The sequence below is a fragment of the Lepidochelys olivacea genome (assembly GCF_965140295.1).
Source record: "Lepidochelys olivacea isolate rLepOli2 genome assembly, chromosome: 2".
Classification (NCBI taxonomy): Eukaryota; Metazoa; Chordata; order Testudines; family Cheloniidae; genus Lepidochelys; species Lepidochelys olivacea.
This window is the reverse complement of record NC_140412.1, coordinates 207681984-207709868: the sequence shown is the minus strand read 5'-3', so window position 1 is coordinate 207709868 and position 27885 is coordinate 207681984. Positions and strand designations below refer to the sequence as shown.

The window sequence follows — 27885 nt, the reverse complement described above, 5'->3', positions numbered from 1 at the left end:
GTGTGTATATTTTTGTCATATTTGAACAAAAATGTCTATATTTAGAGAGAACATTCTTTTCCCCATATTTCCTTTACTTATCAACCAATTTTGATCAAATTTGAAATGGAGTCAGTTTTTTCTTTTTTAGAGTCCCCTCATATTGCGAGGCCCCAAACTGTAACTTAGTTAGTTTATGCTTTAATCCTGCACTGGTTTTACCTTCTCACAAAGAGAAGGTTCCTCCTCTTTGCACCAATTCTTTAATTGTGGCAACAACAGATCAGCAAGGTATCCAAACTAATCATAGGAATCTCTGTTTGTAGCATGTAATATTTAATTTATGGGAGATTAAGGGTCATTTATTAGTGGATTTTGTAAATATACAAATTTAAAATGTAACATTTATGTATTTAAGTTTAAAATATAAAATGACACTTTATATGGTGGGTACTAAGGTGTGGATCCTGCTCCCTTGGAAATATGTCTCACCTGTTTCCTCCTCCTTTTAAAAACACCCAATATTTCAAAGGTTCTTTTTAGAATTACCACTGTTAGTCCCGTATTTAGGGCCTGATGCAACAGCCCATGGAAGTCAGTGGATAGGTTCCCACTGACTTCAATTGGATCAGGGCCTTATTACCCCCTCTCTCCCTCCTTTTTGAATTGAGCTTTCAATTTTTATTTCATTTGATTTGATTTTTAAATTGAAAGAGTTTTCCCCCCACCATTATGTTTTGATTGCATTTTAATCATGTTTTATCTTTTATAGTCCATCAAAGGCCTCAGCAAGGAGTACTTTATGAATACAAATATTATTGAAAGTGTTCTCATCCAAATAAGCTGTAGATTGGAACATTGACTAAAAAGAATATTAAGAACATGTAGGACTCCTGATCTCTCATCCACACAGCACACTGAATTGTTTGTTTGTTCTGTTGTTACAGCACCTCCACTGGATGTTAACTACAGCTTCCAGTAGAGTTTACACTGCAAGATTGGGGTGGGGAGGAAGGGGCGAAATTTTAAAATACATATAATCCCTCCCCCTCAAAATGAGTATTGTCCTGGTAGCATTCCAGTCAGTTCCTTGAACAAAATATATTTTAAAAATACAAATATTGTAAATGTACACCAAAAGAATTTTCAGCACCAGATGTGAAAAGGCTACGTACAAATGTTTTCGCTTGTGGTGGGCGGAAAGATTTTTGCGTCAGTTTGAATCTCTATTTTTTTAAACGCTGATGCTCGTCTGCACTATGCAGATTCAATTCAGAAGACCTGCAATGCTTTTTTTTTTTTTGTTGGCAGCAAGTGTATCATTAAAAAGAGCAAGTTAGAAGTGTTTTGCATTTCATCTTTCTGAGAATTCGTCTACTGGTGCATATATAACTGACAGTTAAAATTAGACATGTATTAAAATCCGTTACTGAAGAAGTCCTCTGTCTTCCACTGCGCTCAAAGCTTGTAATGTCTGAAACCAGCTAGAATATACAGTAATTGTCATTCAGTGAGAGTCTATCCTAGAAAGTCATGCTTCAGTGGAGAAGACTGAGTTTCCATTTGAAATCAACAAATTAATCCAAGACAGGTATCTGAAAGGGCAAGTTTAATAGGAAGCAGCTACTGGGCTCTCAACCATGATAAAATGTTATTGCTGTTTCCCTGTAAATTGGCTAGGAACATATGATACTTTCTGCATAAGAGCTCCATTGCTGTTCCAGAGATATACTGCTCAAGCTATCAAAATGATGACAGTCTGTCAGTCCCCATAATAACTTGCCATCGGATGTGGCAAGAGTATGTGCACGCGCGTGTGCATTTACAATTGCCAAAATGTTCTTCCAGACACAGAGAAAGCAGCCAATATCCCAAACATTATTCATAATGTAACGCAAAAACAATTGCTGTGTCAAATCAATGCATCTTCAACAGAAATACTAATGAGCTACTAGGGAAGTAGAAACTAGAGATGGACACACAGATCTAGATAAAAATAAGAACAATTCTAAGCACTGTTAAAAACCCAACCACATTCATTGAAGTTTGAAAAAAGACTTTACCAACTTGTTTAAAATTCTCACAAACTTCTCCCCTGTTTCAGTCTGTAGCAGTAACAAATCAGCAGTGAGACCCCACAAGAAAGGCAGTTCTGGGATTCCCTGAATGAGACTAGGAAGTAGCTAAACTCTTGAGAAATTTCAAGCCTGAGGTGCTTTGGGTAAGCAGCATCTGATCTCTCAGATAATTATTCAGACAGAAGCTTTTGAGACTCGCCCATCGCTAGTAGAAATGTGTACCCCAGCATGGTTTTTGTCATCCAAGTACCCTGAGTGGAATATTAATAATCGCACAGGGCTTGATCATGCCATTTAGGTACAGACCTACATCGAGGGCAGCACAGTCACACTGCCCCAGAAGGCGATCTAATTGTCTCCAGCCATTCCTTCCAAAATTTCCCAGTGTTCACCCAGTGCTACATCCCCACAGGGGGGCACAGCTTGTTTCTTTCCTGTATACCTGCCCAGCTCTTCTGTGATTGTCCTTCCCACCCCCTCATCCAGGGATGGCTCCAAGCACCAGCGTTCCAAGCAGGTGCTTGGAGCGGCAGTTGGAAAGAGGTGGCAGTTTTTCCGCCGTGGTGGCAATTCGGCAGCAGCTTCTCTCTTTTGCCGTCCACGGCGGCAGTTTTTTTCACCGCTTGGGGCGGCAAAAATGAAGAGCCGGCCCTGCCCTCAACTCCACCTTGTGGTTTCTTGTGCCCCACAGATGCACAGGGAGACAGCAATCCAGAGACTGGAGTGCAAGGATTACAACTGTGCTTGGCTGCTAAACAGTGGCATAAAAGGAGGAGGAAATTCTTGTGTCCTCAGACCCACCTGCACACCCACAAAGCAGCCAGGCACAACCTGGCACATAATAAAACTGTATAGAAGAAAAAAGAATCTTTTGCTACACTTGCGGTGGCCACTGTAGTCTCTCTCGTGGTAGACAGAAGACTGGACTTGGTTGTAATAAATATAAAGGGAATTCTTTATGAAGAAGACTTCTGGTACAGACAAACCTTGTAGCTCTTTTGTGGCTCTCTAGCTCCCAAACTAATTATAAAATCTTGTGCTACCTATTGTCACCACCACACAGGCTCTCCTTAAAGGTATGTCTACACTGCAATTAAAAACCCATGGCTGGCCCGTGCCAGCTGACTCGAGCTCAAGGGGCTTCGACTAAGGGGCTCTTTAACTGCAGTGTAGACATTTGGGTTCGGGCTGGAGCCCATGCTCTAGGACTTATGAGGTGGGAGGGTTACAGTATACATCTATACTGTAATTAAACAGCCCCTTAGACCGAGCTGAAGCCAGCTGGCACAGGCCAGCCATGAGAGCCTAATTGCAGTGCAGACATACCCTAAGACTGCGCAGGCAGTCACAGAAAGGACTCCCAACTACATTGCAATCTCCACATGATTGCAATGTAGCAATCTCCACATGACCTAGTTGTAAGTCAAATATCCACAATAGTTTATTTAGATTTTCAAGCTTTATCTTGCTAATACTTCATTTTTTTACCTGAGAACCCAAAGACCAATAAAAGTAGGCCACTAGAAACTGAGATGGTCAGCAACCCAAGTAGAAAGAAGAAGAAAAGTAATCTGAGGTTGCCGATGGTATCAATATGTATTTTAATTTCTCATTAATGAAATTTAGGTGCATTCTGTCTATTACTTTGTCATTAATATATTATAGCTTTTAGCAATATACATACACACTCATATGTACGTACATACGTGCACATCCACACCCATGTGCTAAACCTCTCTCATGACTAGAGACTTTCACTATCAGACTGCAGCACTAAACTGGGAAAAGAAAAGCTCTAAATCAAAATGTACATTACTTTCCAGTATTTTTTCCAAACATCTTTCTACTACCTTTAATCATCAACATTCATAAACAGCCATGGAGTGAATAGAAAAAAGTGAAAGGCAATTCAACAATTTTAAGAATTGCCAGAACTCAATGATCAAAACAAATAAAAGCCACTTAAAAATCCAAATTATAAATCTGAAACTAACTAATAAGTACACACTTTTAATAAAAACAGCCATCTTCATTTGTAAAAGAAGTTCTCATACAAGAAGAAATATGGTTCTCACCCTTTTAATTAAAAAAAAAAAAAAGAAAGAAAAGAAAAAAAAGAAAACCCAGAGGAGCAAATTGACCATAAATATAGCAGTCCTGTAGTGCTCAAGATCCTGCTTTTTGTGGGAGTTTACTACTGGGAAATTTATGCTCACTGATACCAATTTCATAAATGCTTGAACTAGGGGTGCTGGCTTCAAGTGGATTCCATTATATACAGGGTTTACAGTTTGGTTCAATGACTCTCAGCATCCCCACTCTACAAATGGTTCCAGCACCCCTGGTATACTATATTATGGGACAAATCTGTCATTTCAAAAATACATATGTAAATCTCATAGAAAATAAGAGAAGTACTTGTTTTAGTGATTCTAAACGAATATAAAGAGACCCTCTGCCTGTAAGAAAATGAAAGAGATGCAGCACTGTTGGCAAATTCTGTAGTGGAGTAGAAGTTCATTAACACAAACCCAAATATGAGGGCTTGTGTTAATGAAGCATCTTTCTTGTAGGAAAGAGAAACCCAGGGAAGTTACCTTGTTTGGTTGAAGGATGTTTTCATTTGTGTATTCAATTTCTCTTTTTCTGTTGGACATTTCCTTGTTCCTTCACACCCCTGCTCAATAGCCCACCTTCCCTACGCAACACACACAAAAAATCCCTAGCAGTTTCAAGTTAGTAAAGCTACCAATAAGCTTTCTCCATTGCCAGAAGATGGACTTTCAATGCCAGACACGTCAACTTAGTTATGCTCAGATTTTCACTTCTCTAACCCCAGCCACTACTGTCCTTTGGGCTTATCTACAATAAACAACTTCATCCCGTTTGAACACTGTTGGGAATAATCCAGTTAGATGCTATGATGATGATGTCCACAACCTAGTGGCCAGTATAGACTGCAACAAATTGTGCTCAGCATCATGTCAATTAACTATGATTAAACCCAGTCAGGCAAGGTGTTTTGAAGAAGGACACCACCTCCATGACTTGGAATACTGAGACTAGGTCACACACTGGATTTATACACACAAATGGAAAAAATTTCACCTATGGAAAAATTCTACTTTTGTTAAAAGTGGAAAAGGTGTCCTCCATGAGCTTGATCCAAAGTCCATTAATGCCCATGGAAAGACTACCATTTACTTCAATGGGGTTTCATTAGGGCCTATACAACAAACCCTAATGTTACTTTGTATGATGACAAGTCTGTATTTAAGCGATGCCCAGTATAGGAACAGCAGGTCAAGCTGAGCTGCATTACCATTGCTGTGAGGTGGGGAAGCTTGCACAGTGCCTGCCTTCACTAAAATCTGGCATTAGCATGCACTAGCAGAATGCTACTTTCATACAACCCAAATTCACTCAACACTCGAGAGAAAAAATTAACCTGTAATGAGACAATCCAGACACTTGCAGGCTGAAAACACCTATTAGTTTCACATGGGATTTGATGCCAAGAATGTGTGTTCAAGGCCTCTTAAAATACATACATACATACATACACACACAAACAACAAAAGTAGTAAGTAAAATAATCCCTAGAAATGTGGACAAAAATATAACAAAAGTCATATGGCATTGATTTTTCATTAAGTGAACCAAGACTTAAAACTGACCATGATACAGCTTTACCATCCTGAATTACAATAGTTGTATACAATCCTACCAATTTTATTATGGCTTGGTACAGATATGCTTCACCATCTATCGTACAGACACTCAATTTTAAAATGTAAATGGTACAGGATATTGATAAACCAATTAGCACTGATGCAAAGCAAATTCCTCTTTTATCTCCATTACAACATGACAACTTAATAGGTCAAGATAGTCTAACATCTGAGACAAGGGCAATTCAATAAAACAACTGCATCTTGATATGGTAATTAAGAGGAAATGCGAATCCATTACCCTGCCTTTTGTGTGAGTGTGTATGTGCACGTATGTGTGTGCATATGCCCTTTTTTATTTATTTAAATTCTGAAGCCCTCTTGCAGTTTCTGTCATTTAAATCAAAAACCATAGTAGGACATGCAATAGTGAATTAACAAATATCTGCAGTATCTGTAGTTTCTAGTGGGCGGTTGTAAAGGTGTAGCTAAAGAGATGAATAATTCATGAAAACCCTAAGAAGTTACGCATTTACAGGATAATCTTCTCAGAAACACAGACTTTTCTTATTTATAACCCTACAAACGGTATTTATAGTGATGTAAGCTTGGGCAAGGGAATCAAAGGTAAAATATTGCAAAGTTTAATTAAATGGCTTGTTACATGTAGAGGCTCACGCAGGACTGGAAACGTAAAAATTTCTAACAAAACGAATACTTTAAAATTAAAAAAAAATTGGTTTTAGAAATTAAAATATTTCAAAATGTTGCTACCTACAAGTTAGATACATCACTTGTTACAGAAAAATGTTGTTCTTAAAACAGGAAACAGTTTAAGCAAAGTAATGGAATATATTTTGGATTTTTCACCAGGAAGTATCTGTTATGACTAGCATGAGAAACAACAGTAGTTAAGTTTGACAGGAGGGTAAATTGACATTTTATGACTGCATCCTAGTTTCTTTTGAGATATGCACAAATGCTAGAGGTTTCTTTTTAACACATTTTGGGGCAATATTTAATGTAGGCAAATAAAGCCAAATGGAGCCATGTGAGAGCATAATGCTTGTGATACTCGGTACATTAGCCTATGCGTCAAACAACTATACCTCCATGTTATCCGAGTACATTTACATTTTATAGTGCATGTATCATCAGAACAGAAGAAACTGAGACATCATAGAAAAAATATAATGTAACTTTAGATATTTGTAATATTTTATGGCCACTGCAAAGAACATTCCTGTTCTCAAGGGTCCTACTCTTCGTCAAATAAACAAGCCTTATTGCATTCTAATAATGAAACACTTCTACCTTTTTTTCCTGGCAGAATCTCATCTATTCCTTCTGATCATCATTCTCTAGCCACAAAAAAGTCAACCAGCACAGCTCATAAAATCTGCTAATACAAAAACACATAAAATCCAACAAACCTGATTCCAAGATTCATAGCCTCAGCAGTTCCAATCATACTGATGGCTAAGAGCATGTTGTTGCAGATCTTCGCAGCCTGAAAATAAATTAAATACTAAGTAAGATTCTCTGTTTCCATGTAGATATCACATAGGAATTTTTTTCACCCAGCTCCAACCGGATTTTGACTGAATATGGTTAAACAGCCTCTCCCTAAATGTAACACTTGTAAGTACCAACGTACTATAGCATCAGGTCAATGAAGGTTGACCTATGGATACTTCAGATAGCATGAAGTATATTTGTTTTGCTAGCACAATAACTCCGCTTGCTTTGATTTGAGTGTGCGGGCTACTTGTTCTTTCAGACTATACCATAAATCTATTTCACAGTTTTTTAAGAAGATTGTGACCACTGAAAAGTACAATCTTAACAAGCCAAACTGCGAAAATGCTAGTTCAGATGTGTATTATTGGTTACCAAGTCAAGATGCTAGGTAATGGTACCATGAGATATTTTATAGAAGAATTTGCACCTTTTTGCTGATACCAACATCTTGTACTGGATTTCATTGTGGATTCTAGATAATTTACTTGGGGTAGATTAAAGCGAATTGGGTTAAAATGGAAGACAAGTATGGTAACAAAAAGGGAAAGGCCAGGCTGATTGAATACCAAACATTCCGCAAGCATTACCTGTCCAGTTCCAACCTCTCCACAGTAGATCACATTGGAACCCATGCATGTCAGCAGTTCTTTGGCAGCATCAAACTCTTGTTCCACTCCACCAACCATGAATGTAAGGTTCCCAGCTCGAGCAGCTCCAACACCTGAATTGAGAGGAAAACATTAGATTCAATACCAACCTTTTAAAAATCCAAAAAACAGACAAAAAAGGCTCAACATCTGATTTTTTAAAAAATATATTAACATTTTGTTACAAATATTTTGCATACTTCTAATCAGAAACAGAAGATCTATTTCTCTGAATTAAGGGACTTTGAGACCAATGTCCCACATATAATTTATAAGGGGAAAATGTATTGCATAACAATGTAAAAAAGTTTTAAAAAATGATTAAACATACACAATATTTACAACTTCATTCCTATAAATCTGTCCCACCTTTATCAAGGGTCAGGAAACAAACACGATAATTCATTGGCTACAGAATTTTCAAATGGCAATACATCAAGTTTTAGCTTATGATATCTTTTGTTCTAGGGGAAAATAAACAATTCTGATGTGAATTGCATCCTCTTCAACCCCGTCTCCCAGACAAAACTGATTTTAATGGATGTAACTGCCCGGTGAATTTGGCCCAAGGAGACTACTTGGAAAAGTGATTAGCAACTTAGCTTTACAGTTCATTTTGCTAGGAACCTAGACACCATAAATTGTCTACGCTATGCATCGAACCTTGACCTATTAGAACAGACTGCTGCAAGTAATGGCCTACTTCTGAATTTAATATATTCAAGCAGTTCCAGTGTTTTTACAAATAAAAAATCCAAGTGAGGGAATTCATTTTTCTTCCACATTTAACTATTTTGTTTCCACAAAAAAATCAAACTGTCTTTCCGTTAGGGTCCATACTGCTTTTAACCAATTAGTTACGATAACAACTATTATTAAATGTTTTAATTGCAGTAGTAGTAGAGATCTAATTGGCATCGGGCCTCATTGTGCTAGACGTTGTAACATATGAATTTACAATCCCAAAGTGCTTACAGTCTAAGGCAAATCAGAATTACCTTTCTAAAAACTAACCTGAAAAAGCCATCAGAGCAAAACTCCTTCTTTTAAAACGACATTCAATGGGACACTTGCTCCATTTAGTTTTTCCTAGTACACAGAAGCATTTGACTTTTTTTTAAAAAGGTCACTTTTATAAAAGTATGATTGGACCCCAATCTCAATTAAATCCATGGCAAAAATCACCACAATAACTGAAAACCCAGTTACAATGCAGAGGTTTTGATGAATTGGTCTGTAGCAGTTGATCCACTCCCCTGGCAAGTCCTGCCCCTACCGCTGCAGGTACAAAAGCCCCCAAGGCAATGGAACCAGTGCTGTACTGCTACACAGTGAAGGGGTCAGGATTTGAGTAGGGGATTGGACTGCCTTTGTATGTAGACCATCATAGGTTTTTTTTAACAGTGTGGCACTGCCAGAGTATCCACCACTGTAAAGCTCTTCCCAACACTATAAACTCCGAAGTTTCAGCATTGCAGCCACCACTCCTCAGCCATTGGATGGAGGATTTCCTCTCACCTTCTCTCTTCATGTAACTTCCAATGCCCACTCCCAGAAATCTGGGACAGAGACAGGAGCCTGGATTTGGGGCCTAAGTGAACAGATGATTGTCATATTGTTGGCTACTAGTTTACCATGCAACGTGTCTGCAAAGATCACTACATAATTTTCATGCTGTTCCCCTAGCTATTTTTATGCAAACCACATAATGACCTTTTCTTACTAATCCTGTGATCTGACCTGCAGCAAATTAAGTGGACAATTTAAGTCAAAGCTTACAAACAAAATCCACCACTATCCATCATAGGTCAAAAGCCTTGTATCTAGATTACAGACTGCTAAATAGCTTCAGAGAATCATTTATTAGAGCAAAATTAATGCTGACAATAGTTTTCAGCTGGTTAATCTTTTGACAGCTGCACTCTCTCACTCGTACAGATGCTTACATTTTGAGTGCAAAAAATTAAATTAGTTAAGCAAAAGAAAGAAAAATAATTTGTTTTATAATGAGGAAGCCGTGGACATTTGTACTTCTAAAAACAAAAAAAATCATTCATATCATGATGGGTTTTTCCATCAAGATTCCTCACCAATTGTCAGCCAACTGATCAGAAACAAACAAGCAATCCAGCAAACACACAGTATTGGTAATTTGTAGTCAATTCAGCCTCAAGATGTCATCACTTCAGCTCCAAATGGAAGCAAAAGGGCATAATGCACACCACTAATTTCATTTCATGATTTTGGAGTATAATAAAATACCAGCACTATAGTTCTTAACACTACTTAAGGCGAGAGCACGAAGGAGGTACAGTGGCTTGAATTTAAAGGAGGAGCACTGGTCACCACTTTTGTTCCTGTATTTTATGTCTCACACACCAATTAATCAACTCTTTTGCAGACCCTCAAGATCCTTATGTCCCTTCCCCTTCTCATCCTTAGAGAATGGCGGATAAGAAATTACATTTGTGATCAGCACAGAATTTCACTTGTAAGATTCTCCCCTCCAGCAAGCCAATGTCATTGGACTCACAAGGCCCCAATACTGCACTGGGTTTCTCTAGAGTTGCCTCTGTTGTGTCTGTGAAGTCTTACGGAAGTCCTGATGGCAGAATGCAAAGCAGGATTGGGAACCAACTAGCACACTGCCCCATATTCTACTTTTCTTACCATATAGTCATATGACTATAACAGTACAGAACAGAGAGAGAGAGAAGGGAAAACATTTTTCCTACAACAAAAATATTAATAAATTAAATTTTAAAATCTAAGATGATTTATTGCTGCTGGAAGGTATGGGCCAATCTTTGAAATCCTGAAGGTGGAGCCCTCTAGAACAATAGACCTACTTCCTTAAACGTGGGAGGGACCACAGATCTAGGAATCAACTAAATGAAAAAACAGCAACGGAGGTGGAGGTCAAATGTTTAAAATGAAGGAGCTGTACGGGGACAATGAATAGAGACCCCAAGACAGCACTCACTGCTCCCTGAAGGAATCCAAGGAGTGAGCAGAGGTCACCCAAAGAAACTCTGCACAGAGAAGAGAATTGACCAGGGAATGAAAATAAGACACACATTCTCAGAGAGCCTCCCCATCAAGCTTCCACCTCCTAGATTGGTAGATGGCTATCTTGGCCACTGCCAGTTGAAGGGGATGTCTCGCATAGAGTCATAGATGGGGTCTGCATAGAGGGAGTAGAAGTGAAGAAATGTTGCAGCCAGAACCACAGCAAGATGCTCTACAGGAGCCATAAGAGGAGTGCAACCTGGTGTAATGGAGGTAGGTGTGTGTCTGTCTCTCTCTAGTTGCCTGTAAGGTGTGAGACTGACAGCCTTGGAGTCTGAAGTCCTCTATTTGTACACTGAAAGGGTACAATATTAGGTAGTAGCAACAACACTGTTATGCAACCTACCTCAGTCATATCTAGAAGGGCCACCTATGGGGTGAGAATTAGTTCAGTTTCCACGATTCCCTATTCAGGCTGCCAGAGGTGTAGTCAATTAGTGTCAAAAGTGGTGATGTGGACACTTGTCCACTAAAACCTGGATCATAGAATCACAGAAGATTAGGGTTGGAAGAGACCTCAGGAGGTCATCTAGTTCAACCCCCTGCGCAAAGCAGGACCAACCCCAACTAAATCTTCCCAGCCAGAGCATTGTCAAAGCAGGCCTTAAAAACCTGTAAGGATGAAGATTCCACTACCTCCCTAGGTAACCCATTCCAGTGCTTCACCACCCTCCTAGTGAAATAATTTTTCCTAATATCCAACCCAGACCTCCTCCACTGCAACTTGAGACCATTACTCCTTGTCCTGTCATCTGCCACCACTGAGAACAGCCTAGCTCCATCCTCTTTAGAATCCCCCTTCAGGATGGAGAACACGAGCTCATTTCCTTGAGGCCCAAGAGCCTTCAGATGGTAATGGTAAGTGGTCACTACTGACCTGGGCCAGTCAGGTCACTACTGACCTGGGACAGGTTTGTGCTAAGTGACCTACAAGTGAAAAGCTCTGTACCTAATCAGTAATCCCCCAAACACCTATTTCTCCTAATTAATTTAGCCACATTTATTTAAACCTCACAGCATCTTATACCTTGAAAATCCTGAGGTGTGTATAAGACCTACTGGTATGGCAGTATTTCCAGCTCTAAGAGCTAGGCTTTTATGACCACACTCCAAACATTTGCAATGGTAAGAGCAATTTGATAATACCCAGCTTGTTTATTATTTAGGAATGTGAACTGAAAATCACTGAAAGAAAATAACCAATTGCATTTACATGTAAATGATTTGCTCTTATTTTAGAGCACCATTTTTACCTTCTCCCCAAACAAAATATAGTACATTAAAAAAAATAATAGACCAACATTCTAAGGTGTGCATTGTCCAGTTACATTGTTGAAAACAAAAAGCTTCCCATTGCACTTAAATGTGTGCATATACCAAGATAATCAGTCTTGCTGTGTGTTGTGTACACACACACTCTTTGTAAATGATTTTATTGTTGACAGTTAGAAAGAAAAACTAAATTTAGCTTATCCATTGATTATGAAAACTGTATGATCCTGTGACTGTACTGGAGACTCCAGCTCCAACCTTCACCCTGCCTTTTGGAACCGTGAGAGGTTTAGGCATAAATATCTCTTTCCTCCTTGTTCTATTATGTATACAGTGGATTGAACAATGTTGTATTTAAAACTAATTTATGATCTGAAACAGATTTAAAAACAAAAAAGAAAACAGGATTAGAGTTTTAATGCTCTCCTGTTTTACAATGTTGTACCTTCTAGTGTGAGAGTTTAAGCTTTGACTGTTATGCTCTGGAAAATGCAAGAGAATACTAGCTCCTTATTCCAGTATTCTTGCAAAAATACAGTTTAAAGGACTATAATCCCCTAAAACAAGTAGCTTCTTGTCATCTCTTTGCTGCCTTTCACATAGGCTTAACTTGAGAGCTGCATGTGTTTGTTTTCTTTTAAGGGTTATGTGATTCTTATTAAAATTCTTGCCAGCTCACATGAAAAACTTTGTCTTAAGCAGTGCACAAGTTACACACTAAGCACCAAGATACAGGAAGAACCTTCACCAAAATTCTGTGAAGGTTACCGTTGTTTTGTTATATGTAAAACCAAAACAAACAAAAAGCACTTAGAGGAAACACCAGTTATAAACCTCAATCAAAATTAAAAGCAAATTATTTAAACTCTGATATGTACAATAGTAGATTAAATGTCATGTAATCATACAAAGACAAACTGGGAACCATTTTCTTCCACTAGTTTGCTAAAAACAGACTTACGATGTCTCAGACTTGGGAAATAAGGGCAATGCTCCCAGAAATTCTAACAAAAGTAAGTATATTTCTTAATATTATAAAATCAGGCAGCCATATAAAGCTATTTTATGGCTATAACACTAAACACAGTAAATCACTTAATTTACTCAAAAGAACTTAAAGGTTTTAACCAGTGTGCCATCAAAAGAGATAAAGAAGAGGGCCGATGGGACCTGGGCTGCAATGTGAGCCGTCTTTAAAATGCAATTGTTCTAATCATTTTCTACAGATGCAGCCTCACAAGGGGCTGCTGTCACAGGGACCATTTACGACTTGTTATGGTGTCTCTATTGTTTACCAGCGACATGCGCTAAAAAGGCGACAGCTGGGACAGAAAGCTGCTACTCAACGAACAATATAATCCCGTGAAAGTAATCAACAAATTTAAGGGTGTTAATTAACTTTACACTTTATCATGTTCAATTAGTTGTCCTTTCTAGAAAAGATTGCCGTGCACAATCGGTTTAGAGCGTGCCATGTTTGATTTGTAAGTGATCACTGTTTCTGTTTCAGAGTCCATGTCAGATGTTCTCTTGGGTTTTGGTGACACAGATGAATGGCTCTGCACATGTTAGGGTGTGATCTGGTTTAACATAAACCAGCATAACATAACCCCTTGTTACTGTATTGTTGGCCTTAACCAGGATGGAAACAACATGCACGTGTGTGCGTGCGTGTGCACGCACAAAAATATACCCACAAATAACTATCGAGGTGGTTCTACAGACAATACAGAGTTTAGTTTCTGCTGAAACACGGACACACAAATGGACAATTTTTCATCATTATTTCTCAAAGCAAGACTTGTCTTTTAGGGGCACGTTTGGGATCATTTCCTCCCAGCAAGATCTCTAGTTTTGCTGCATTATGCACTACGCACAAGAATGTTCTTACATTTTACATAATGCACATACCCTTTTTAATGGCAGCTGAACAAATGCTGGATAGATGTAGTAAGTGCTGGTGTATATAAAATTCTAGAATATGATTTTTAAATTTCTGTGCTATTTTTATATAATTACAATTTGCCTTTTTCTCCCTTTAATGCACCTGTTCCTGCTTGCTAATGGGACAAGACAAAGCTCATGATGAAGTGACAATGTATTCACAAGTGCACCTTAATGAAAGTCACTGCAGTTTCTCTGTATTGATAAATAGAACTCTGCATCAAAATATTTCATAAGCTATTGATGTTTGAACAAAAATGAAAACTGAGGTTTAGGTCAGTGCTTTGAAGAAGTACGTCTTAGTGCTCAGTATTCTGATTCCTAACAAAAAAAGAGTTTGTTAAGGAAGCCTCAGTAATCTATATATATAATCTTTTTCTTTTTACAGAATAATCTAGTTATACGATTTATTGAAATACGTCTACACAAAGACAAGACTAACTAGCAGATTCTTGGACAACATGTCAACTAACTACATACTGACAATTGTTTATCTACTTATATTGTGCACAAAAATCTTCACTAAAAAAATTCAGAAAAGTTGTTAACTTTGAAAGCTAATAATGGGCTAAGTTAAATATTTAAGAAGGAAATTACAGGCTACATCTGAAATAGCTGAAACCACAAAACACAGCAGCAGAAAACATTCATTTTGTGCAGAAGATCTGCAGGGAGAAGGGAAGCGGTCGATAGATCCCTAAATTGGAAGCAATAGCTGCTCTTCTATCCCAAGTTGGCAGCTGCTACATTTGCAGACCTGGTTCATTATTTACCCATAATGACCATCAAGCTCCAGTCAATGTCAAATCACAACAACTGTCAGCAGCTCTTTTAATTAGCCTTGTTTGAATTCAGATAAATATCACAATGGCCCAGCTTCTGCTGAAAGGAGCAACAGAACGCTGTAAGAGGTGAGCTGCTCTGACTTCAGAATCATCAGACTGTGTTGAAATCTAAAGAACTGAAGTAAGTATATAGGTGTATTTTTTAAACAAACTGAAAAGGGGATGCAAGCGGTTCTTTTCACAATCTCCCCACCATGGCCCATAGTTCCTGTTTATGACAAAATTTGTGCATCTGAATTCTCAACTCATGAAGCATTACTCTAAAGTCTAAAAAAAGTAAACATCTTAATGCTTTAATTTTCTCATAATTAAACCATTCTAAATAAGACTTGTAAATGCCCAGTTTTGCATATTTTGTAAAATTGAACCAAAAATTAAGGAATGTACATATATACTGGATTATCCTGTCTCCTGATTTATCTCCTTCTGTTTGTTATCCTCAGGGAACGTAATTTTCCTTTGCATCAAGCCACTCTCATTCTTCCTGTGTTAGCAGTAGAATAATAATCTCTCCACCTCCTCCTTCCAAGTATGGACAAGTCTGAAAAGGAAGACTGGATTGGACAGTGTGCATTACCAACAGGGCACCCAGAAACCAGATACTCGAATGACAGTAGAGCAGATTGAAAAGGAGAACATGTGTGGATGAGGTGCTCAGTTTGTTAGCATCTTCATTCTGGGTGGGCCAGCATGAAATGGAGTACTAAAATATCTGACTGTTTTCTAGAAGCACGTTAAAAAAAAGATACAAGCATGCAGAAGTGAATGTTGCATCTATTAATACTTATATCCCAATCGGGATTGGGCCCAACTATGCTAGGTGCTGTACAAAATACAAGATATAATAGCAGTCCCTATCCTAAATAACGTATACTGTCTAAAGCACTAATCCTGCACTGTAATCAGTGCATAACTGCTGTGCCTGCTAACAGCCCCACTGACTTCAATAGAGATAGGGACTCTAATGCATTGCCTTTCACATGCGTGCATGCATCACAAGGATATATGGATATAAGCCATAGATCCATATGGATGTTGCAGTGATACAGTGTGTGCCTGTAGGGCACAGATTTAATTAAGTTAAACACCACCAGGGATCCAAGGTGGTGCATATGGAAGGATAAGGAAGTGGTTAAACCAAAATCAGAATCGTTAATGAGAAGATTTATGCTTTGAAAGGAGTGTTGAGTGAAATTACGTAGGGAACAGTACTTGAACTTAGTCAGGGACACCAAAAAAGTAATAAAACCTCCAACTAATTTAGATATGTTATATCGAGATGCCGAAACCCAGAAAACAATATGCATTCTTACTAATTACAGCACAAAAGACAGAGCAGAAGCTGTAGTCAAGGAAGTTTAATATGAAAGGAATGGGTCATGACAAATTTACAAGAAGCTTTCAAGAAGTCATTGACACCTCAGAAATTATTAGCCAAAGAAAATAGGTCACAAAAAGGTAAATATATGTAGAAGTTACTGTAGCTTCTGCGACAAAATACAACCCAAAGAAAGTTATGATGAGGTTGTTCTGTATGCTGCAATTTATAAAGTACTGTGTTCAGTTCTGGTCACTGTAATGTCAGAGAGAAAGATTACAGCACTTGAAAAGCTGCCGAATAGGGTAAAAAAGGCTACTACTCCTAAAGGAAATAAATTATGATGACAAAGTATAAAAAAATTCTTTTACCTTTACATTTGTAATGCCTAAAATAATATATATCTAAAACCTGTACAGAATCATTTAAAATCAGTAGGTAATGCCAGTGTTCTCCCCAGCCCACTGGTCAAATACAAATCCTAACAAAAAATATTAGTGTTCATATTTGAATTCTGGAATTTATTGCCTTACCACCAATGCCTGACATTTAGCTCAAATCCTCATGCACATCCACAGTGCTATATTCCAAAATATTAAAATGACAATTGCCTTGGCAGTATGTGGAAAGAAAGGCAGTCTCTCAGAGAGTCAGAGCCCAAGTCTTAGGGCTTTACAAATCAAAGGCAACACCTTGAATTTTACCCAGCAGGGAATAGGAACATGGTACAACTGGCAAAGAACTGCTGCAATATGTTCCTGGCATCAATTATGCCAAGATTCAGAGCCATCTTCAAGGACGGTCCAGTACAGGTCATACTGCACTAGGACAGTTGTTATGGGGTTTATGGACCCCACACTAAATCAGGGCAAGACATGGAGCAGTACTGGCTTAGGGAGGTCCCACCCCATAGCAGCTAAAGGGAAAGCTTCAGGTGCAGGGATAGTCTAAAAGGGCACTGGTAGCCCAGGGGAAGAGCTACAGGAAGTGAGGGTGATGACCGGAACTGTGAGGGGCATGGCTATAGTATTGTTAAGGCTACTCTGAAAGCAGTGATTCAGATCCCCCCAACTTTGGGAGCTGGAAACTCACTGGAGCCTGATAACAACAGGACAGCATCCCACTGTCAGACTAAAAGGATACTCCTAAGTCTGTGACCACCCCCCACATGGAGGAGCTATGGCCTGATCGGAACCAACCTAAGGGGGAGTACAATTTGGGGTGGACCAATGAGAGATACAAACACTGTAATACCCCTCTATGACCCTGGAACATAGGTCCTCTTACTTACTCCCCCACCACTCTGCTGTAACAGAACCCTAAGGGGAGTGGAAGTGACACTCAGGAGGGATTGAGACACACCGCCCCGCCAGAATGACCAGATCAGAAAAAACTGTGGAGCCACTGCCTGACCACTCAGCCAGCTGGCTATCAGACTGACTCGCTTATACCAACCTAAAGGAAAGATGTCTGCATAACCACAGCTAGGTCCTGACTGAGAAAAAGATAGCTAACACATTACCCAAAGTGGATAAAGTGGCTCTCTTGGCCAATACCATCACCACCACCACAGGTTCCAGTAGTACAGTAGAACCTCAGAGTTACGAATACCTCAGGAATGGAAGTTGTTTGTAAATCTAAAATGTTCATAACTCGGAACAAAACATTATGGTTGTTCTTTCAAAAGTTTACAACTGAACATTGACTTAATACAACTTTGAAACTTTACTATGCAGATGAAAAATGCTGCTTTTAACCATCTTAATTTAAATGACACAAATCAAAGAAACAGTTTCCTTACCTTGTCAAATCTTTTTTAAAAACTTTCCCTCTATTTTTTTAGTAGTTTACATTTAACACAGTACTGTGTACTATACAGCAGAGGTTCTCAAACTGTGGTCTGTGGACCACCAGTGGTCCGCAAGCTCTTCAGGTCGTCCACAGATCGTTTCCTCTAAGGTGCGTGCCTGGGCGGCCACACACGAGAGAATGAAGGGCCACCCACCTAATTAGTGGAGCTGCATAGGCATGGCTTCACTAATTAGGTGCCTGGACCCTGGAGAAGATGCACATGTAAGGTGAGGTGGTGGCCTTGAGGGGAATGGGGATAGGTGGGAGGGGGCAATGGGGAGAGAAGAGGGGGTGGGGCGAATGTGGAACATGCAGGGCTGCAGGGGCCAGAGAAAGAGGTGACTTTCCCCAGCTCCAGGGCTATGGCTGCCTGGGAGAGACAGCCCTCCTTCCCAGCCCCAGCTCTGTGGCTGCTGTGGCCGGGGAGATACACCCCTCCTTTCCAGCCCTAGCTCGGTGGCTGCCACAGTGCGGGGGGGAGAGGGAGAGACCCTCCCTCCTTCCCAGCCCCAGCTTGGGGGCTGCTGTGGTGTGGGGAGAGAGGACACATCCATCACATTAGAAAGGTAAGACTATTGGTATTAAAATATGAGTTGTGTGCTTTTATTTGTAAAACAAAAAAAAGTTTATTATTAAGGTGGTTTTTTTTTAATATAGTGCTTTTATCCAAAGCGCTTTACATTAGTTAGCTAATGGTACAAACAACATTTGGAAAGATCATTAAGTGGTCTGCTGAGACCCTCTGCAATTTTCAAGCGATCTGCGAAAAAAAAGTTTAAGAACCACTGCAATACAGTATTTGCCTTTTTTTTTTTGGTCTCTACAGCCTAGTTGCATACTTTTGGTTCCAAATGAGGTGTGTGGTTGACTGGTCAGTTCGTAACTCTGGTGTTTGTAACTCTGAGGTTGTACTGTATATAGGAATATGAAAATATCATTGAACTGTGAATCCTGTGAACAAACTCAATTAAAGGGGCAATAGCCATCCCTGCTATACATTCAAAATCCTTCCACCAACCTACTAGCATCATCTCAATCTTTTCTGGATTAAGTTTCATGTTCCACACATCTAGGGTGACCAGACAGCAAGTGTGAAGAGTCAGGACACGGGGTGGAGGGTAATAGGAGCCTATATAAGAAAAAGCCCCAAATATTGTCCCTATAAAATCAGGACATCTGGTCACCCTACACACATCTAAATCCCAATCCTAGTCATGTGCTGCAAAAGCGAAGAGATTTCATTGTCTAGGTCTAAATAAGAGACAGAAATGTATATCATCCATATACTGATAGCATTGCACCACAGATCTCGGAGACCATAACACAGTGAACTTGAGTGGTGATAGAACAGAACCTTGTTGCACCCTGTGAGAAAGATCTCTAATGACAGATGAATAGTTATAAAGCCCCACTTCAGTTCTCTGAGAAATGAAACAACGGAAACACAGAAGAGCTAGTCAGGGTGTGCAGACAAGTCAAAGTCTCATGGTTACTGGTATCAAAAGCAAAATGACAGAACCAAGAGTCCACATGGACATCTTAATTTTTACTTTCATCTATCTTGACTGATGAATATAAATTGTAAGTTCACCAACACACACTTGCAGTTGGACAGACTTATCCCTCTCTGCATTTACAAGGAACAATTGGCGACAGTCACAAATGGCCATGTTTTGAGACTGGACTGTACTTTGTTTTATCTGATTCTATGAGTCTTAAACACATTAATACCATATAGAATACAGGTGTCCACTCAAGAGTTTAAACCTCAATTTTACAACAGGGAAATGAGTGATTTTTCTCTTTCAAGGAAAAAAGGATTTAGAATTTTTATTAACTTTAAAATATTTTCCAGTAATAGCATGACAGGAGTAACACAATACCAAAAAGACACAGCAAAAGAATGTGTCTAATACAAAATAGGAGAACAAAACTATTCCCTATGCTTCAGAAATGGTGCCTTTGTCCTTCCCCTTCTCTCCCAAGGCATCCCCAAATAGGCCCCCGTTCACCAAAACACTTAACTACATGCAGTTGAATAGGAAAGGTCCTAAGCATGTGCTTAAGTCCCTCAACAGAGACAGATTTAAGGATATACTTAAGTATTTTGTTTAATCAGGGACTCACTTAAAAAGACAACAGCTACATAATCCTGCAGTCATTTAAGTAAAATTTTGTTGGTATTTCTGCCCAGGTATCTGTAGCCACGTCTAATTGTGTGGAGGGAATAAGGAAATCATTCAAACAGAAAATGACAAATAAATGTTTTTTTAAAAACAATGAACAACTTAGAGAAGAAGGGGATGGAAGGGAGACTCCCAGCTCCCAGACTTATAGTTTCAACTTCAAGGAACAAAAAAATGTGGAAGAGAAGAAAGTGTGACATGCATATGTACATAATTATGCTTTTTGTAAAATAAGAGTATTCAACAGTAGCAATAATTAAATTCTCAAACACTATAACACATTTTATATATATTAGATCTATATAAAACCTGAAAAGCGATACATAATATGCTTCAAAAGAAATCCAGTGCTGGCATTTTCCGTTGGAGGCTTGCCCAGCAGAAAAGTTTGAATTTTAACTATAGAGTAGTCTAGGACTTGCCATCTAAGAGAATTTTATTGGATCAAAAGGGAAAAGCCTTTAAAAATACAGAACTGCAGGTTACCTTGTAAGCTTGTGAACCACTATGTTGTACTAAACTAAATGGGATACGGGGTGCTAAGGTTTAGAACTTTCTGGATAATCTGAGACACCATAAAAATGTGGGTTTTAGACGCTGCTATCCTTACCCCCACCCATCTTAGCGTTTGAGCTTTACAGGGTATAGTAAACAATCCACATTCTATTTTATTTATTTCTTTCAACTTCTCCTCCTAAGTACAAATTTACTTGCAAGGTGTGTTTTCACTTAATTTTGTATCCATAATGCAATGAAATATTTTCCTCAAATAATTTCAGTTTAACCAAACAAAGAGGAAATTACAGAAGCTTTTATCCAGCCGTGGAAGAGCCAAGAGATGTAGCAATACAAGACTATGAACAAATGCTATGAAATCAACCTAAAGAGAAACATTACAGAACTTACATTTGATGAATTACGTGACTGTGATTATAAAATTCTCTCTTACAAAAAATATCCTACGTAGATCCTCTATTCTGCAAGAGGAGTAATAAGGGAGCTGTGGCTAGTTAGGTTTTCTTATTTCAGAGAATCCTATCTCATGATACTGCACTTCAGTGTAAACTTTAATGCATTGATCAGTGCCCTGAAAAATTACTTGATGCAATTTACACATTAATTTTGAGCAGCTATGGTGTAATTAAAATCACACTGAACTCTTTAAGTACTTCTTAATACAAAGTTTAAATTGGAAACATAAAAAGTAGACAAATATCTCATAGCAGAAAGCAGAAATATATCATTAGATCTCACCTTTCTACTTAAATACACTGTAGCTTTACAAATCTTTATACGCTCCATAGGCTTAATTTCCATGAAATGAGAATGTTTTCAAATGTGTTTAGTACAATGAATCAAAGTTCAAAAAAGCCCCACAACAAAATAAATAGTGCTTGTGCACCCCATACTTGTCAACTTTTAAAAATAAATAGACTTCCCCGACATCATTACATTAACACACTTGCGGAAAAAAAAAAAATACTGCAAACTACTTTTCTTTAAAGGTAAATGTTTGCAACAGTATTAAATAAAATGCCAAGTTCTTCCACTTAAAAGGAAAAAAAAGGAAAATTGCCTTTTGCCCATGAACAGAATTAAGAGGGTAACAAAGTTAATTATTTCTCATAATCAGTAATTATGATTAGATAAGAGAGTCTTTGGTAATGAACTGTTCTAATGATGGAGGACTTGCATCCCAAGAAATATAATAGTACATTAGCATAACTGTGTATGCAAAGTACATAGAACCACTGCCACAGTTAACTTGTCATTGAATGATTAAATAGGAATTCATAATTAGAAAAATCCACAGCGTAATTTATTGGCCTTCCTGACAGTTCTGGTTCATTAGAAGTTGATTACCAAACAGTGACCTCTAGTGGTCCAGGATTTTCTCATGCTCTCTTGTTCTCTTAAAGAGACAGCTTTCAGCTGGTATTTAACCTAAAAAGCAATTAATTTGAGGAGTTAAAATATGTTTTTCTTGCACATTCTAGTCAGATTTTCCTCTTCCTGTACCCCTAAAGTATATGCACGGTACAAAGTATAGTTCTAGAAAAATGTTTACCTTACTGTGGTCATTTATAAAATATACAGATGTATATTCTAGCTGAAAGAACAGGAAATGTTGAACTCAGTCTGAAAGAATTCAGCGCTGAGATTAACATGGTTTTCACAGTAATGAATATTTATATACCAATTAACATATGGACAGCATGTCTTTTAACAGTATTAGAATCATCAGGTATCTAGTGCTGGATGTAGAAATTAGACTAGCTCATTTTTTAAGTAATCCTTGATATCAGGAGTATAGTGCTGCTAAGCACCAGAAGATTGACTCATAAAAAAAAGCCTCCTAGATCTGTTCGGAGTAGAATAACCATGGGTTATTTGGTGCAAGGCATCCATTTAGCTGTAAATCTGCAATACTCATTTGACCTGTACGCCAAAAGAACACATCTTAAAAAAAAAAAAAAAAAAAAAAGGTAAAATTTGCTTTTAGGTGCAAAATCCTCTAAGCCTTCAGGAATGGAATTTGCTTCAGCCACCTTAATTAATAATTCAGTGTTAAGCCATTATAAAACCTCTTTTTAAATTATCCACTATGATATGTTACTTTCTCTCGTTTCTAGAACAATGACGGAGTTAAGATAAAAACATATTTTGCCATCTATTTCAACAGCAAATGGCAAGTAAGAGAATAATTTAGAAGCTTGAAACAAAATTTATTTTTTAATGAGAACTTATGTTCTACAATATATAGGAAAAACAGCTTTTTAAAATTTGTTGTTTTTAGTTTCACATCAAGTTGCATTTTCCAGAGCTAAAAGAAAATATATCTTTGTTTTGATTGTTTGTGAAGCCCTTTCACACAGACTGACTATGAAAATAATATCCCTTAATTAGGAAGAGCAGAAAATGCAAAAGTGTTCAGGTCCCTGTTTCATACAAAACAGAGATTTTTCACCCAGGACCATTCCAGCTTCCCAAACAGGGGGATACTTCTCTTGACCTCATATACTGCAGTCAGCTTGAATAATTTTTGCATGCATAGGGAGTGGAAAGGATGGAGGGTAGGGATGAACACCCACTTTCCTTGATTCACCATTTCTGTAGACCAGTTGTTTGTGACTATGATTTAATATAGTGGCGAGACAATGAGTTGAGCTTCCCACAGCAAACGAATCACCATTTAATGCTATTATCAACAGTTCATGACCCACCAGCACGAAATGTCAGCCTGATTAATTTAAATGCTGCTGACCTCAGAAAAGGTAAACCACCTTATTGTCAGAATATTTTATATATTAAAAATACACAGAGAATATAAACATCTGATTAAGCAAAAATCTTTAAAATAAAATCTATTTGCTTTTGCTCTGCTGTATGCCTTAAAATATGCAAAGCCACAAAATAATGTTTTTAATAAAATGCATTTCATTTGCTAGACAAGAACGCAACCCTTCAGATGATATGCCTCACTATACATTAAAATACACAGTGTTGTTGTAGGCCTGTTGGTCCCAGGATATTAGAGAGACAAGGTGGGTAAGGTAATATCTTTTATTGGACCAATTTCTGTTAGCAAGAGAGACAAGCTTTTGAGTTTACACAGAGCTTACACTGACCTGAAGAACAGTTCTATGTAAGCTTGAAAACTTGTCTCTCTCACCAACAGAAGCTCTCTAGTGTACATTAAAGTAACATTCGAAAGGTGAGTTCAAAAAGTCTGACCTTTTGTATGTCATCAAATTAGGTTATGAGTTTAGTTTAAGAGTTGTTTCTCTCAATTAATACTATGAAATAATAATCAGAAATTGTTCATTTTTCCTCTGAAATCAATGAGGTTGCATGACATTCAAGTCAGTGCAGAATCTGGCCTGTGTATTAGAATTTTCTACTTCTATTTCCCTTAATTTAGGGGCTGCATAAACAAGATAGGAATATGCTCCATATCTTCTACCAAAAATAAAGCAGAGTTTAAGTGGTCCATCTTGAAATCCATACTTTGTTTTGCAAAGAGAAATTATTACCTAAAAAAGATAGAGTATCTATATCTATCTATATATCTGTATTTAAAGAGCAGTTATTTAAGTGAAACTGCATGGCTCATAGAAAAAAGTTAATTTCAGCCTAGCAGTGCTTAGAAAGTTTACTGGGTGTAGATTAGAAATCTCTAAAGCTTCATATGAATTGAGTTTAACAGAAACATTCTTCTCCCACATCTACTTCACAATGGTCAATTTTGCTCACGCAATTCTGCAACACCATATTAACAGTCCTAGTCAGCAGGTCAGCAGATTTTTATGGATCACTTCACTCCCTGATAAAAGTTTTGGGTTTTTTTAAGACCACAAACTACAATAAAGCTGATAATAATTTGGCTAATCCTTCTTATAAACTCTCCGTCCAAGATCTCTTTCAAATTAAAGCAGACAGGGGTATGACCTAGAACTGTTAAGTCTCCTTTCAGTATTTCTATACATCACAATATGTAAATTCCTCATAACAGATATAACATTACTTAGAGAAAACAAAACTAGCCATCATATCAGAAACCAATATCCCAGGCTAACGCTGAAAGGACTATAATATAAACAACCTAAAACTGGGCAAGATGATCTCTTTAAAACTGTTATGTTTTTAAAATCTTTCTGGCAGAAATTAATCCTTTTGAGTACATTCTCTACAGAAATAAAAAAGAAGGGTAGGCTCCAGGAAACTCTTTTTCTTTTTTTTTTTTTGCGAATACAGACTAACACGGCTGCTACTCTGAAACCTATGCAGTATGTATTAGTATACTGATAGGATCTACACTCTCTCTTTGTGCTATAAGCCAATTTCACTTCTCCATATAGGCATCAGAATTTATGCCAAAATACAGGGAATAAGACCACTTAAACAGATCAATACCAAACAGTCCAGTTTTATTTCTGAAGATCATCCTCAAACAATCTATGACACACATTGATCTGTAACCATTTGGCCCATATGAAGAGACAAGAATTTGCCTTGCCACCTCTTGACATATAGAAGGTTTTTGAGTGGGTTGACTGACCTTTCCTAGTGCGCTGCCTTGAATGATATGGATTAAAATTTAGAAAATATATACATTACAGTTAACATCAGAAGCTAACACCTTACTATAGAAATACTCCTGAAAACTAAATCCAGACGAACGATGCCCACTCTCACATTCCTGTTTTATCAAACATTGCAAGAGGGACAAACATATTACTAGTGATGGTCCCCATCCCAAAATGTTCACAATTATAAAATAAAGACAAAACAAGTAGGCCAGGCTGGAATGGGAGAGGAAGACGACAGTAAACAAAAATAATAGGATATTTTAGCACAGGCTGTTTCCACAATTTTAGTCAACTGGTAGAAATAAATCATTATCCAACACTTACCTAGCTTTTAATCAGATGGTTGTTTTCTGTATGCATTACAGCAGAGGTGAGGAGGGACTTGAAGAAGAAAATGGTGATGGCTTTATGGATTTTGTCTGGAGCCTTTCCGTTGCAATAGGGGCAGCATGGGACAAAGCATCAAGATGTTTGCAGGAGAATTGAAGTGGCCCATTGAGGCTGGTATCCTTGGCAGAGTGGAGACCAAAGATGATCTCACAATAAAATAATTGGACAGATAGTTTGGCCTCATCCCACCAGTGGCAGGCTCTGAAGGTTAGAACAAGTTTATGTTTGGCTTACCCCCTTCCACTGCATCAAAATAGGAACTTAAACAGGGGTGCTGGAACAGTTTATATAGTGGGGGTTCTGAGAGCCACTGAACCAAACTGTAAGCCCTGTATATGATGGAAACCACTTCAAGGCAGAGGGTGCTGCAGCACCCCTAGTTCTAGCACCTATGGACTTAAAGAAGGGAGGATAACAAGCCAGGAAGATGATCTTAGCAGCAGCATGGTGAGTAGACTTTGCGGGGGAAGGGGCAAGGATTCAGGCCAAAGAAGATCAGACTGAATGATCAAGGAGGGGGATAATTAGGGCTTGGACAAAAGTTTCATTAGGGTGGGCAGACAGGCAAGATCAGATCTTGGACAAGTTGTACAGGAAAATGCATCAAGATTTAGACACTGCCGAGACAAGTGAGTGAAAAAGGTGTCAGAATCAAAGATAAAGAGAGATTATAGGCTTGAGGTGATCCTATACTAGATAAATTGGAGGATGGTGATGCTGTGGACCATGACAGAGAAAGGAGAGTGGTGAGAGCCTCAAGGAACAGATCCGGTGCTCAGTCTTGGCTATATTAATTTTTTATTGATGGGTGCTCAAAAAAGAGAGATGTCAGCAAAACAGTCTGAGATTTTAGTTGGATGCAGGAAGACTGGTCTGGAGTATAGATGAGTCATCATCATAAAATGGAAGTCAATTCTATGTTTGCATATGTGATCACCCAGAGATATGGCATAAAGGGAGAAGAGGAGGGTGCCAAGGAAAGATCCCTGAGGAACCCCCACCAACAGGGGGAGAGAGGAAGAAGACTACTACCAAATGAGACACCAAAGGGATGTTCAAAGAGAGGAGAGGAGAACCAGATGGGAATGAAGTTATAAAAGTCAAGAGCTGACAGGATTTCAAGAGGAGTATGATCAACCGTGGCAAAACCAGCTGATAGGTCAAGGAAGATGAGGGTGGAGTAAGGGCCCTGAGGTATGAGAGGAAGATAGAGAGGCAAGAGTCAAGATCAGAGATGAAGATGGATGAGAGGGAACTGCAAGGCAATAGATGACAATAGCTTGAAGGGGAGGGGAGAGAGGAGACAGATCGAATGCTGTTCCATGGAAGTGGGAAGAGGGAGGAACTGAACTTGCCAGGAGAGGGAGGAAGAAGAGGAGGAACCTGATAACTTTGCCACAACCATTTGCAGATATTCAAGAGGAAGCTTAGAGAGAGGGATATGAGATCTAAAAGGGAAGGACCATTAAACCAGAATGGATGATGGGGAAAGGCATAAGAGGAGAAGAAGGTGGGGATGGCGGGAGGACCAAGGTTGAGTTGGTACAATTAGAGGCGAGGGTACTGAGTAAGGAAGAAGAGAGAGGGGGTAAAGTTGCCACCTCAAAGATGCAGAAAAACTGGCCACTGCCCCCTGCCTACCTCAGCGTCCCCCACCAGCCTGATGCCCCCTCTTCCCCTCTCAGGCATCCCCTCATCAGCAGACTGACCCCCTTCCGCCACCCTCCTGCAGGTGGTGGTACAAATGGGGGGGGGTACCAGTTCAAGGACTGTTTGCCTCTTACCTCTCCATGAGTCCCTAACCACTCCTTCCCAGAAGACTCAACTGTTGAGGGAGAGCCCCTACTATCCCCTTCCAGGAGCCCCAGCCTCCCTCACCCTGGTCCCCACTCTTTATCCCTCGGGTCCATCCCACTCCTAGGTCCCTGGTGCTGAGAGAAGCCACTGCATCTTTGAAAGACGGAGTGCTTGGGACGCAGAGAGGGATCCGGGTGCTATGGTGGCTGTTCTCCCCTCCCAGTTAT

General features: G+C 38.7%; 1 protein-coding gene across 1 annotated transcript in view; it reads right to left on the bottom strand.

The window, feature by feature from the left end:
- HIBADH (3-hydroxyisobutyrate dehydrogenase) overlaps positions 1–27885 on the bottom strand; it is a 131491-nt gene that overhangs the window by 11092 nt on the left and 92514 nt on the right. Inside the window, exons 5-6 of the mRNA XM_084621015.1 lie at positions 7837–7970; positions 7162–7238 (exon numbers count right to left, since the gene is read on the bottom strand). Of these exons, the coding sequence (XP_084477141.1) occupies positions 7162–7238; positions 7837–7970 (211 nt within the window). The remainder of the gene's footprint in view (positions 1–7161; positions 7239–7836; positions 7971–27885) is intronic.